This window comes from Urtica dioica, chromosome 6 (assembly GCF_054948205.1).
Source record: "Urtica dioica subsp. dioica isolate 48M chromosome 6, U.dioica_male_clone48M_v1_H2, whole genome shotgun sequence".
In the NCBI taxonomy this organism is placed as follows: Eukaryota; Viridiplantae; Streptophyta; class Magnoliopsida; order Rosales; family Urticaceae; genus Urtica; species Urtica dioica.
In genome coordinates, this window is record NC_142761.1 from 44,736,976 (window position 1) to 44,750,140 (window position 13,165).

Genomic DNA, 13,165 nt, shown 5'->3' on the forward strand with positions numbered 1-13,165 from the left:
CGATCTCGTCATCAGCAACCACCCAAACATCATCTTCCTCCTCAGCAAGGTCCAACGAGGACCATTTTTCGCAAACATCATCCATGAGACCCAAGAATAAGCCCACTCTTCTCAACTTCCGGCAAACACGCGAAACTTCCTACCAGTACTCTCCGACAGAAAGCGACAAAGGAAGGAGTCCACGAGGCAGAGCAAAGAAGAGCAAGGCTATTCTGAGAGAAAACAGAGTTTCTTTATAAGTATATTTATGTGTTTTTGTAGATAAATTTGGATAGATGGATTATTATTTTTTCTTATTTGGTATATATGATGGAATGAGAAAAAAAAAGTGGAGATATTTGAATCCGTGAGACCACAAAAAAAATATTTGCAGGGATTGTTGAGGGTACTCATATATAGTGATTTTAAGACTATCCGTGGTAAATAATTTTAACTCAAAGTCTCCAGAAGTGCACTAATCTTATTCAATATATCTATAACAATATGTAGAAATATATAGTCCCAACTTTCTATTTTCCATAACCAAGTAGCATGAGTTTTATAATCACCGATCTCAAATTTCTGTGAAACATAACAGTCAATTGAGTTGATAGGTTTATGAGAGAATATTGGCTTCTTAGGATTAATCTCGAAAATGACCGAGGAGAGAAGTATGAGATGAAAAGATAGGCCAAAAGTGGACATTTTTATAAAAGTGCATATTTTACAAAAATTTAAATATTTGAAGCATAGTTCGTGAATTTGGAAGGAAGAAGGAAAAACCAAAAAAGAAAAAAACGTCCATTTGATGGCAACGTGGACTTGCGAGTAAACGGTGAAGGGAGGACCAGAGCTCCTCCGTCACACTTGTCTCTCTCTCCAAATTCAACACAACTCCGATCGCGTCCGATGATCAATTCTCTCGCCGCACAATAAACTGACAGGTAAATCATCTCCTTTGATCTCTTGCTATTTGTGTTTGGGCGATGATTATCGGAATGTTAGGGATGTCGTGCGGAGAACGATGGAGCTGCGGCCGAGCCAGCGCCGTGAATCTGCAGCACAGGATCGCCGGAGGACCTTGCCTCTCTCAATCGCATATCAAGGTCTCTCTCTCTCTCTCTCTCGATTTCTATTACTTTCAGAAACTGTTCATCATCATCTTCTGATTGGGGAGCTCAACTTTCCAGGCAAACAAAATGCTCAAGCCGGAGAAGTGGAATTCAGGTTTCAGCAGCGATGGCAAGATCTTTTGTTTTCAGAAGACTCTTAAACGCATCATTTTGGGGGTACGCTCTCTTTTCTATGCCACAAAAACAATCTCAATCTCAATCTCAATCTCATCAATGTTGTATTCAAGAATCAATTTATCGTCTGATAGGGTGTGGATCCATCTATACGGCCACAAGTCTGGGAATTCCTACTCGGCTGTTACACCGTCGCAAGCACTTCAGACGATCGGAAGCGATTGAGGACAGCTCGAAGGTTTGCTTCTTTTTTTCCGACTTGACCGGAAATTTGTTCCCAAGTGATTCTGGTGTGACTATATCAGTCCGTTTTTGCATATTACGTGCGATCAAGCTCTATGATTTTTATTTTTCTTTTCTATTTCCCTGCATTAAAAATCACATTCTTACATGTATATATATAGAGAGAGAGATCAGAGATCTATATATTTCGATAAAAGTGAAGAGGCTTTTTGGCTTGTCTGTTACAGGGAACGGTACGAAGAGCTGATTAAGCAGTGCCAATTGATGCACTCGAGCATCGGAACAGGTTCACTTGCATATGTTGTCGGAGCCAAAGTTATGGATATGAGAGCTCCTCCAAAGGATAATGGAATAACGGAACAGGCTTCCGTTCAAAGCACTAACAATGTAGACGAGGAAAATTGTTACATTAATAACGGCACATCGTTGGAGTGCCACAGTGAAAATTCCAGTGTGAGGGAAAGCCCCGAGGGTGCAGCGTATGACTCCTCTTCCTTCGCCGCACCTTCCTCGAACTTGAATGGAGGGAGAGAATGTGATGGATCGCAGTATGTAAATGAAAGCTGTTTTGATTTTCCCGCGCTACCCGTCACCGATTTGTTTGGAAAAGGTGAAGAAGGCGAGAGAGATGGGGACACCCACAATGGAAAATTTTTGCGGCGTAAGTTGAGATTCAAGGATGACAAAATGCACAATTTTCAAATCAGCAATAACGACGAGCTGATAATCGAATCGAATCTCTCGAGGTTCTCAGCGTCTAACAGTGTCTCGAATTCTGAAATCGAAGTGGACCGCGGAGATGTGCGCGATCCTGTACAGCACTCGAATAATATTGAGAAGAAGAAAGAGATCGTTAATAGGATGAGAATCTCAGATGTTCCGGACACTGAATTTATAGATGGAATGTTGCCTCAACCAGAGGCTGTAAGTACAGATAAAGTATCTGAATGGCTATGGACTCTTCATAGAATTGGTAATTCATTTTCCTTTTAAAATCACGTATTTTGTATTTATTTAATCTTTCTAGAAGCATGATTATCTTTGATTTCATTGTTATTTTTTTTATTATCTAATTCATTGCACATGTGACGTATATATCTCAGTTGTCGATGTAGTGAGAACTGATAGTCATCTCGAATTCTACGAGGATACAAGAAATTTAGCTAGGATGTCAGATATTCTCGCGGTTTATGCGTGGGTTGATCCTGCAACTGGTTATTGTCAAGGTCGTTCCTTTTTCACAAAATTTTCCCCCTTTTCTTTCTTCATCTTAACCTTGAGAAAGAATAAACTTCATGAACTTGACAAGGTATACAAGATCTAGATATTTTCTGCTTTAGAGAACAATAAATGTCATTAGCCTGACAAGAAAGTACAAAATCAAGCTGAGCTTAATTTTTTTTTTCTTCGGAAAAAGTTACTATTTTTCTCCTTTTTTTCCCCCAGTTTAAGCATCAGTATTATTGTTAAATTACCTTACCCCAGGCTTACCCTTTTTTTGTTTTACTTGAAATGTTATTAGGCATGAGTGACTTGCTATCTCCTTTCATTGTTCTGTTTGAGGACGATGCTGATGCATTTTGGTGCTTTGAGATGCTTTTGAGAAGAACGGTATGCCATCCTAACTTGAGAAACTACTTCCATTTGATAACCTTGGATTGATGATAAATTGGCGTTAAAATGGGCAGCGTGAAAATTTTCAAATGGAAGGACCAATTGGAGTGATGAAGCAGTTGCAACAACTGTCGAGTATCTTGGAATTAACCGACAAAGAAATGTTTGCACACCTTTCAAATATTGGGGCTGAGAGCCTCCATTTTGCCTTTCGGATGCTACTCGTGCTCTTCCGTCGCGAGCTGCCATTTCACGAGGCTCTCTCTATGTGGGAGGTATTATTACTAATACTCAATCTGTCGGGTTTATGGCATTTTTTTTGGTGTTGATAACACTTTCCAAAGTACAGAATGTTCTTAAATATTGTGCACTCGTCGTTAATTTTTGAATGCAGATGATGTGGGCTGCTGATTTTGATGAATCCATGATCAATTGTTTAGAGAAGAACTGTTTAGAAACATTAAACGTCCAGATCAAAAGGGATGCGAGTGTGGAGAATGAAAAAGATGGTGACTATTCAATGTCTAACAATGAAACTGGAATGAAATCGGCAACGACACACTTTTGTGGCTTGACAACTAATTTTTGGTCAAAGGAAGATCTAACGGGAATATGCAATTCAGTGTCATCCTCCAATAAAGTGAATGATGAATTGCCAGTGTTTTGTGTGGCAGCAATCCTTATCATTAACCGCCAGAAAATTATACGAGAGACTCGTTCAATTGATGATATGATTAAGGTGCGTTAAACCACCAAGTATTATTTGGTTTACACTATTGTGAGTTTATACTTTCAGGGTCTATGATTCCTCTGAATCAAAATATTTTAGCAGTCTATATCATGTCCAATGTTCTTTCCTTGTGCCTAATGATTTATCTCATCATATTTCTTACATCTAATGGGTCAAAGTGATACACACCGATTGTAATAGGACGTAGTCAACTGTCCATGCTTGTACAATTCAGTAATTTTTTCTCTTTCAAAAAGTCGTGTTAATATAATTTAAAAAACAACGTTAAGCAAATTTATCATACTTCAGATTTTCAACGACAAGATACTGAGGATCAATGCAAAAAGATGTGTGCATACGGCAATCAAGATTAGAAAGAAATATTTCTACAAGGTAAACTTCGATAAATGCATTTTCTACCTCAAGTTTAATGCCTTAATGCCAATTACAAACATATTGTGGTGTTCTGCCAGGTTTGTATGATATCAATATACTGTTTGAGTAGTAGGGTCTAACCCAGACACCACGGTTATAACATTGAAACAAGTACTGTTTGAGTAAAAAAAAAAAAAAAAAGGAATAAAATTCGCTAATACCCCAATCTTGCTTTACTTGGTAACTGAAATTCGGTGAAAGCACAAGATATTTAAACGATGGATCGTGAACTGTGTCTACTTTGCATTTTGGTTGTTCCAGGTTATCAAGAAAAATGATTCAATGGCAGTGACTGGCGAGTGAGGTAATCATCTCCCAAATATGGCTTTGTTGAGAGCAAGGCCTGTCAAGTGCGAATAGCCATTTGATGGTTTCATTCATCCCCGATTTTATCTCCTTCAATCCTCTGCAAGGTACACTTTGCCCTTCCTCTTCTTTCCCGTCCTCGTACTATAGCTCAACACCGAAGAAGCATGTTGTATGCCTGAATTTTGAGCCAACTCAAATTGAATTTTTGGTTTTTACTCTAATATTTTTACTGCACAGATTTCATGGGAAGTCCTTGTGTTGCATCCCATTTTTGAAAAATATTATGAATACACAGATCTACGGAATTCTTTTGACTATATATGTTTTTCGTAAAATAATAGAATAAAAATAAATTAGCTGAAAAAATGATCTCTTCTATGTTCTTTGCTTTTGTTCTTGAATGATTAAGCACGTTGATGGCAACTTTTAAGGATAATCAGCTTATTGTTAATTTCATATTTATTTAAGTCATTAAGCTGGCTATGTGGCACTTTAGTCAAGCTCATTGATGTTTACTTTATTAGTTGCATGTGAAACGAAACAAAACAGAAAATGAGTTCTTGCTGTCCAATATTGATTTATTTACCCATTCTTTCTCTCGTTTTAATTTTTGCTTTGCAGTTGATGTGAATAGTAAATGGGAAGTTTAGGTTTTGGTGTATATGGGCTCGAGTATCTAACGTCACGGATATCTCATAGGTCTCGCGAAGATCTTTTATTTATTATTTGTTTTTATGCAACTTGAACTCCAATATGTATTTGGAGAGGAACTTGGTATTCAGAATTTTGATGACATTCATCTTTACCCGAAATGCACACGAAAACACAGAGGCATATATCAAAGACAATGAAAAACTTGATAGGAAACATGAATTGTAAAAAATTCAAATACAAAATATTATTCTTCTTTTATTCTATTTTATTTTTATTGTTGCTGTCGCATTGCCTTCATTCTGTGCGTCTCGGATTGTCTTTGTTTGTGAAGCGGCAATTCCGACGTATCTCTCCTTTATTTCCTGTGAGTACTTTTAGGGTTCCCATTCGGCTAATGGAAAGAGCAAACGACTTCTGGAAGTTGCTGAAACTTTTGGCGAATTCCTGGGAGATTTCCTTTGGGTCGGTCCCATAGAAAAGCTGCTGATCGATTCCGAGAACAGCTCGGCGGTTTAAGACGTTGGCGTAATAGGATTGCGTGAGCCGATATTGCTGCCCCGGTTCTGGTTCTGGGTTCAGGAACACGAGCGGGTCGTCTTTCGTCTTTGGGCATTTCTTCCTCAAATCCTTTAGCAATGATGTGGCCATGCCCGGGTCTGCTTTTTTGGTGCCGTTGAAGTCGTAGAGCCGGTCTCGTATGTGTCTGCAATGTGTTCTTCCGGTGACATGTGCTCCTGAAGAAGAGGCTTAGAATGTGGGAAATTATAAATGAGACTCGGAAGAAAAGAGCGTACCGAGAAGTGTAGTCATATCAAGCTGGTCTAAGCCTTTGGATTTGAAGTATTTGAGTGCTTGGTCCAAAGAAATGGAGGGCGAGGGTAAGTCCACGGACGAAGCCGTGGATGTCATTCCGTCCCTTCTTCCGGTGAACACCGGGTACGATGGTCCACCAGCCTGTTGTTTTATTATGCTCGGTTAATTATTTCTTTCCCAAAACGACTCATTTGCAAGAAAAGAGTGTTACCAAATGTACGGCGTCTCTGGTGGCGAGATGGAGAATATCAGCACAAGAGACGACGCCGGGGCAACGAGACTCGAGCTCCTTCTTGATCTTGTCAATCAGCTTAAACCCGCCGAGTCCCTTGTTTTGTTTCGCTCTCTTCTCTGATTTTTCGCCGTCTAGTAGAATTGAGGCATCGCACCCCTATAACACAAAATCACATTTTCCAAATTCCATTCTTGAAATTAAAATTAATAATGTCGACTTTATAACGTAAATGATAAAAACAAACGCCAATAGAAATTTCTAAAATCACGGAGTTGACAAAATGTACAATGACATGATTTAACAATATGTATCGATGCAGTGGCGGACCCACGTTGAAGGCCCAAGAGGCCTGGCCCCCCCCCCAAAAAAAATCAGGCTTAAATTTTTTTTTTTTTTTTTTTTTTTTTTTTCCGGCCAAAATTCAGTTTTGGCCCCCCCGCCGCCGCCCCCCGAGTCTGGATCCGCCACTGTATCGATGCACGGTTCTAAGTCTAACTCGTTGTATTAGCTTGCACTTTAATCGAAATACGAGGCATTTCACTGCCCGTGATAAGGGAGTAGGGAAGAAGATTTTTTTTTTTTTTTTTTTTTTTTAAGTTGGAAATGAATGTCTATATTTTATAATATGACACGAAACTCCATGTTTGAAAGTTTCCTCTCCAAAGCCACCTTCGTACTTTACGTAGTAGTTATTGCACGAGGCCGAGCGTTGTATAATTAATAGTTTTTGACTCGTTCAACCTTTTAGCATTACTATTTTGACTCATGCACACATAGCCTTCCATTCCTCAATTACCGGAATTTTGAACTCCTCCAGCTATACGCCCATTTTCAGTTTTTTTCTTCTCTTATTTAGTCTCTTAACCTTTATTTGAAATTTGAATTACTAAGTTTTATTTGAATTTCTGTATAAAATTTAGGGATTAAATTACACAAATATAAAAATATAAAGAAAAAACCATTGAATATATTAGTTATAGAAAAAAAATAGACTATATTATGTACTCTTAACTTAGTTATTTTATATGTCGATCCGGGAGCTGAGAACTTTTAGCTGGTTTAGTGCTTAAACTCTTATCCGTACTTGCCAATTATATTTGTTGTCAAATTCTGTAATGAAACCACATAAATGACTTACGGTGACGAAGCAGTCGGTATAGAGGAGGCGAAGGAGCTGAGGGACTATGAGATGACCGTTGGGTTTGTTCCAAGCCAACTCAAGTTGATCGCGCACAGAGGTCTCGGCGGATTTGCAAGTGCTGTTGAGCTTATAGTAATGCAAAACCAGCGTCAATGGCTTTGGCAGCGACGTTGCTGCTCCGCCGAACCCCACACACAAGCTCACCCACGCCACAACCAAACTCAATATCATCCATGCATTCATATCGTCCTTGACTTTACCTCTCTGACCTCCGGCTATATATATACATATTATGTACACGTAATTTCATTGTGATGTTTTTATATGCATGACTAGCTTTTTGTAAATCTTAAGAAAAGTTAGGTTTTGTTTATTTAATCATTTGAGTTGTTTCCATTGTATGTAACGTATATGAAGTGCGTGCAGTGCAGGGGAAGTATAAGGCTGGTCACAGGCACCGAGGTTTGTTTTTCTAATTATATATAAATATCAATTACATTCCGAAGGAAATTTATCCTCTTTTTATGGGGCAATAATGTGCACGCATGTGACCTATGCCGCTTTTTTTTTAGACGGCACACGAAAAGATTATATTGAAATTTTACCGAACCTAAACTCTTTTGATCATTAATAATCTCATTCATTCAAAACACATGGCGGGATAATCCCCGACCACACGACATTCTCTCTAACTCTAAGAGGGTATCGAGCCAAACTATGGACGGCCTCATTAAAAGAACGGAAAAGAAACATAATCCGAAAATAGTTAAAATTGGAAGCCATCACCTTGATATCGCTCAAAATCATCCCGAGCTCCACCGTTGGAATTGTGCCCCCCTTGAAAGCATTAAGCACTTCCAAACAATCCGATTGTAGGAGAACATGGTCCCAAGAGGATGAGAGAAGCCAAGATGACTAAAGGAGATACTAAAAGCAATAACCATATCTTTGTGGTCTCTAAGAACGCTTTATGGGCAGTCCTATACTCCTTCAAAAAAAACCCCGACCCAACTCATCAAGTTCTCGGACGTCCATCTCTCATTCTCCATGGATACGTTGTTCATGTCATTCAAATTTTCCACACCAGAATCGCAAAAAATTCGAGATTTACAAAATATTTTAATCGATCCTTAATTCTAGGCAAGAATAAATAGTAACTACCTATATTGCAATAGATTTATTTCATAAATAAATGCTAGCACATTAACATAATTGATTACAAGAAAATAAAGCTGAGAGAATATTTCACATTTACACGTTAACACCTCCTCAAGTTGGATCTTAGATGTTAATTATGTAATTTCTCACTAAATAGTCTTTTAGTGAGTATATTTGCTGCTTGGTGCTCTGTTGGGATGTAGATGATGGCACACTTTTTTTCCAAATTCACATTCTCCTTGATAAATTGCCTGTCGATCTCTACATGCTTCGTTCGCTGTGGAAATGATTGTGAGCGATATTTATGGCAGCCTTATTAGTTAGGACAAAATAACCCAAGAATGCAAAATGAAAACAAACACTCGCGAGCGAATAATGCCAACTTGGACACACACACAGTCACACACACACACAAAGAAAAAGGAAAAAAATAAAATAATTTTGGTTCTTAGAAAAGAGAGAATATTTTTTGGGCTTGGATTCTAAATATCACCTTCAAACGTCGAAACCCTCTTTCCCTTTTTTTTTTTCTCTCTCTCTCTCTCTCTCTCTCTCTCTCTCTGTCTTCTATTCGCTTGATTTTCCGTACGCCCTTTCTCTAAAAAAAAAAAAATTATAATTAATTAGCTTTTCATTTTTCTTCTTCCTCTGTAGCTTTAGAGCTCCCTTAAGTCTGTCTGGTATGTAATTGGATCCAGTTTTGTATCGTCTCCTTCAATTTCTGGATTTGGGTGTTCGCACAATTGGGCGGGAACGAAAGGGCAGAGTAAATCCCGAATTCGGTGTCGGAGCGATGGCGAATCCGTCGGGGAACCATCAGGAAGCCAGCCAGCACGCATCGTCGTCCTTCAACGGCGCGGCGGCGAACGGGAACGATAGCTCCGGTGCGGTGTCGGCGATGAAGCACAACCCTGGAATCTCCACCGACTGGACTCCCGATGAACAGACTGCTCTCGAGGAGGGTCTCGCCACGTCAGTGCCTCTCTCTCTCTCTCTCTCTCTTAATGAAATAACAGGTTATCCTTTTGATAACACGAAGTCGCAAACTTTTAGCTGCTGAGATAGATTTCTCTCGATACACCAACAAAGCATCCAACTTTTTCATATGACATGAAAGACCAGATCTTGTTTATGTATCTATAGCTACTTGCGTATTTAAAAGAACATTTCAGCTTTTTTTCAAAGTTGAGACTATCAAGCTGATGAAATAATATGGCAGGGCTAAGTTTTAGGTCCATGGGGTATTTTTCCACTGTTTTTTTTTTCTTCTTCCTAAGATGCTAAACCAGATTTTATCATATTGTAAGTATTTTCTTGTCAGAATTAACAAGTGTTGGTGGTGACAGATATTCATCGGAGGCGACCATAGTTCGCTATGCCAAGATTGCTATGAAGCTCCAAAGCAAGACTGTTCGAGATGTCGCCTTGCGTTGTAGATGGATGACGGTATGCTTTACTTTTGCTTTTTCGATAGAAAATCACTATATATTATTTTGTTTGATCGAGATCTCGCATTGTATTATTCTTATTGAGAATTTGCGTAAAAAGTTGGCATATTAATTAGTATCGGCCCGTCCATTCAGGCTTTGTACTTTAGTATAATAGATTCTTGGCTGTGCTATATATCAACGCGAGGTCGAAAAACCGGCAATTAGAAGAAGGGTCATAGGACGGGTTTGTTGAGATTGTAATAATGATGATGAAGAAAACTGGTTTTGTGGGATGGAAATCGCAAAAGAAATCCTAAACGGGTGTTTATTTGATTTGTCCAGAAAAAGGAGAACAGCAAGCGTAGGAAGGAAGAGCATAACCTATCAAGGAAAAGCAAAGATAAGAAGGTACGACTCAGATGCGTGATCTTGTATTGTGTGCCGTAATATACATAAATTAGGGTTATGATAATCGTAGTTTTTCTCTGTCAGGAGAAAGTAAGCGAGCCATCGGTGAAGTCATCTGCGTATGTGGGTCGGTCTAGTGTGCCGCCGTACGCTCCGCCCATGATTCCCACCGACACCGACGATGGAATCTCATTCAAAGGTCACTCAATTTCTCTCGTCATTCCTGTGCTTCGATTAGAATCAGATTGTTGGAAAAACTTGTCTGAATTTCGAACGGTAGAGTTGTTTTTGCAGCTATTGGTGGCATTACGGGGGATCTCTTGGAGCAAAACTCGCAGGTCTTGAATCAAATCTCAGCTAATATGGCGAGCTTCCAGGTAAGGCATATAACTTTGTTTTGGCTCTCTCTGAAACGTGCCCGAGGATCGCCACTTGACCACGCTCTCGGTTGCTTGATTGGATCAGATGCAGGAGAACATCAAACTCTTCAGCCAAACTCGGGATAACATAATGAAGATCATGACAGAGTATGTTCTATTATTATTATTATTATTGTTATTATAATCTCTCTTCCATGTCCCGGGAAAAAGCTCGCACATGTATTTAATGAATATACGTGTGTGTATGTGGATTTGACAGAATGAGAGACATGCCGTCGGTGATGAAGCAAATGCCACCGCTGCCGGTGAAACTGAACGAAGAGCTCATCATCGGAATGCTCGGCCGACCCAACGTCTGAGATCACATTATCCATATGCCTTCTGGGATTAGGAAAAATAGAGCTCTGGGACTATCTTTGCCTCTGTCTTGTGTAGGATCTAGGGATTTTCATTTTTCTTTTTCTCTTTTCTTTTTCATGATATAAAATGGACTAGAAAAAAAAATCTAATAAGCATATCATTTTAATTGTGTTGGATCTTGGATTGTAAATAGTCTCGCTTCTCTTCTGGAAATTTGATGAATAGGAATCAACTACTATTGCTACTTTGCTCCTTAGTAATCGTCTTCTATTTTCTTTTTCCCCATTACTTTAAATGTTCAGTTTACATCCAACGCTTCAAAGTTTTATCGTGAGGAAACATAATGTACACAAGCGAATGAGGAAACATTACGCATTGCCTTTATTACAGTAGGAAGTTCAAAGAATAGTCCCATTAATGTAGATAAAACGTGAAATAAAATAAAAATATTAATAATCATGGTATGATCCAAATGGGAGGCTTTCCGACCAAGCTTTGGAACATATTTGGATCTACTAAACCAAAAGGCAATGTCAAATTTTGGCTTTCAAGATTAAATACGCCCACGTCGGATATAGCTGGAGTCGATTCACCTATTATTTTATCTACGTCTTGTGTCAAATATACACAATTCGGACGAAACCCAAAAAAAGTCGGAAGCTTGAACCGATATAGAAGTATTGTCGCCCAAAAAACAAGGATACATCACCAAGTAATATTATTTTGTTCCATTCATTGTTACGAGAGTCTAACTTGAAGACCTCGATCTTAGTCGTCAAACGAGTAAGGTTATTATCCGGATCCCCATAGTCGCAATGCCTATCAATACGAAAAATCTAATTGTCAAGAGTTGTTGCAAAATATCTTCTCCCGTACTGCGTAACTTGGAGCCACAATAGTCTTCCTCACAGGCTTGTCTGCATCATCGATAACCTCAAAACATTCAAGTACACCAGGAAGGATGGTATAAAGTCTGTTTTTATGCCATATCATGTCATCATAGTCACTACCACAGGTAATCCACGTCCACATGGTATCTTTATTGTATCTGATAAAAGCCAACTCATGAGTTCCTCCGATTATCACGAAATAATGCAATCCTTAGCATGTAGTTGCGGGTATGCAGTGATGCAAATGTTGTCAATGTGATCTTCGCAAGGAAAAATATAAAGATCGACAAGAATGATAAGATGTTCTTCAACGAAATCTAGTCAAGGAGGAAATGGCGGAAGGGGGATATAGTTGAAGCTACATCGTTTTCGTTTTTGAAGATTTATTGACAAAGATGTCAATAATTCTTCAAACGAAATTCTCATAATCTTTGAAGATTTATTGACATCTATGTCAATAAATTAATAAAGATGTCAATAAATCTTCAAACAAATTATCGGACTCTTCAAACGAAGAATTGTCAACGAATGTACTTTTTATTTGGCAGAGACCGACAAGAAATTCCAAGCATGACAAAAGAGAGAGAGGAATGAAGTGAAATGAATGAGAAAAGATAGAGAAAAAAGAAAAAAAAAATGTTAAAAACTTAAATACACAAAATAGATAGTCATACTTTTATTAGATTAAAATAGATTTATTGAATCTCGGTCCAAAATTATTGGGAAGCTCATACTTATATAATCCCGGAAAAGTCGGAGCATGATTTCACGTCGAATTCTATTTTTCTTTAGTTGGGCTAGGCTTTGAGGTTTCGTTAGTGGCCGGTGATCCAATATGTACGTGTACGTCAACACGTTTCTCAGCAATAAATTAGCCAGTATCTAATTTTATAATTAATTGTAATCGACTGTCTAATCATACAAAGCAATAATAATAACTTATTATAGTTTTTACTTTTTACAATAGGTTGTGTGTTCAAATTCGCCACATAATCGTCTGTCTTTATATAAGAAAAATCAAAGTCGCATGAAAGAAAAATAAATACCATGTTCGTCGAGTAAAACAATACTGTGATCCATAATATATATATAAAATAAAAAAAGATACTTTGAAACGCGAGATTCTAAAATTATATAGA

General features: G+C 38.3%; 3 protein-coding genes across 4 annotated transcripts; 2 read left to right on the forward strand and 1 right to left on the reverse strand.

The window, feature by feature from the left end:
• The first annotated feature begins 652 nt into the window (after window positions 1–652).
• LOC149394576 (rab GTPase-activating protein 22-like) lies at window positions 653–5,471 on the forward strand. 2 transcript variants are annotated; one of them, XM_089617082.1, is made up of 12 exons: window positions 654–923; window positions 985–1,085; window positions 1,170–1,268; window positions 1,361–1,464; window positions 1,697–2,442; window positions 2,573–2,695; window positions 2,992–3,080; window positions 3,158–3,358; window positions 3,478–3,822; window positions 4,123–4,206; window positions 4,510–4,661; window positions 5,179–5,471. In XM_089617082.1, exons 2-11 carry the CDS (start codon window positions 987–989, stop codon window positions 4,549–4,551), a joined length of 1,932 nt encoding a protein of 643 aa, XP_089473208.1. In that variant the 5' UTR covers window positions 654–923; window positions 985–986; the 3' UTR covers window positions 4,552–4,661; window positions 5,179–5,471. The 2 variants fall into 2 exon arrangements, with proteins under 2 accessions (XP_089473209.1, XP_089473208.1); XM_089617083.1 differs by lacking the exon at window positions 2,573–2,695 and having other exon boundaries at window positions 653–923.
• On the reverse strand, window positions 5,333–7,669 carry LOC149394577 (putative peroxidase 61). Its single transcript, XM_089617085.1, has 4 exons — window positions 7,398–7,669; window positions 6,236–6,415; window positions 6,006–6,165; window positions 5,333–5,945 (listed from the first exon to the last, which is right to left on the reverse strand). Exons 1-4 carry the CDS (start codon window positions 7,641–7,643, stop codon window positions 5,506–5,508), a joined length of 1,026 nt encoding a protein of 341 aa, XP_089473211.1. The 5' UTR covers window positions 7,644–7,669; the 3' UTR covers window positions 5,333–5,505.
• Window positions 7,670–9,131: 1,462 nt separating this feature from the next.
• Window positions 9,132–11,392, forward strand: LOC149394578 (uncharacterized). Its single transcript, XM_089618417.1, has 7 exons — window positions 9,132–9,530; window positions 9,905–10,004; window positions 10,331–10,396; window positions 10,481–10,595; window positions 10,691–10,773; window positions 10,862–10,923; window positions 11,036–11,392. Exons 1-7 carry the CDS (start codon window positions 9,352–9,354, stop codon window positions 11,133–11,135), a joined length of 705 nt encoding a protein of 234 aa, XP_089474543.1. The 5' UTR covers window positions 9,132–9,351; the 3' UTR covers window positions 11,136–11,392.
• The last annotated feature ends 1,773 nt before the right edge of the window (window positions 11,393–13,165 follow it).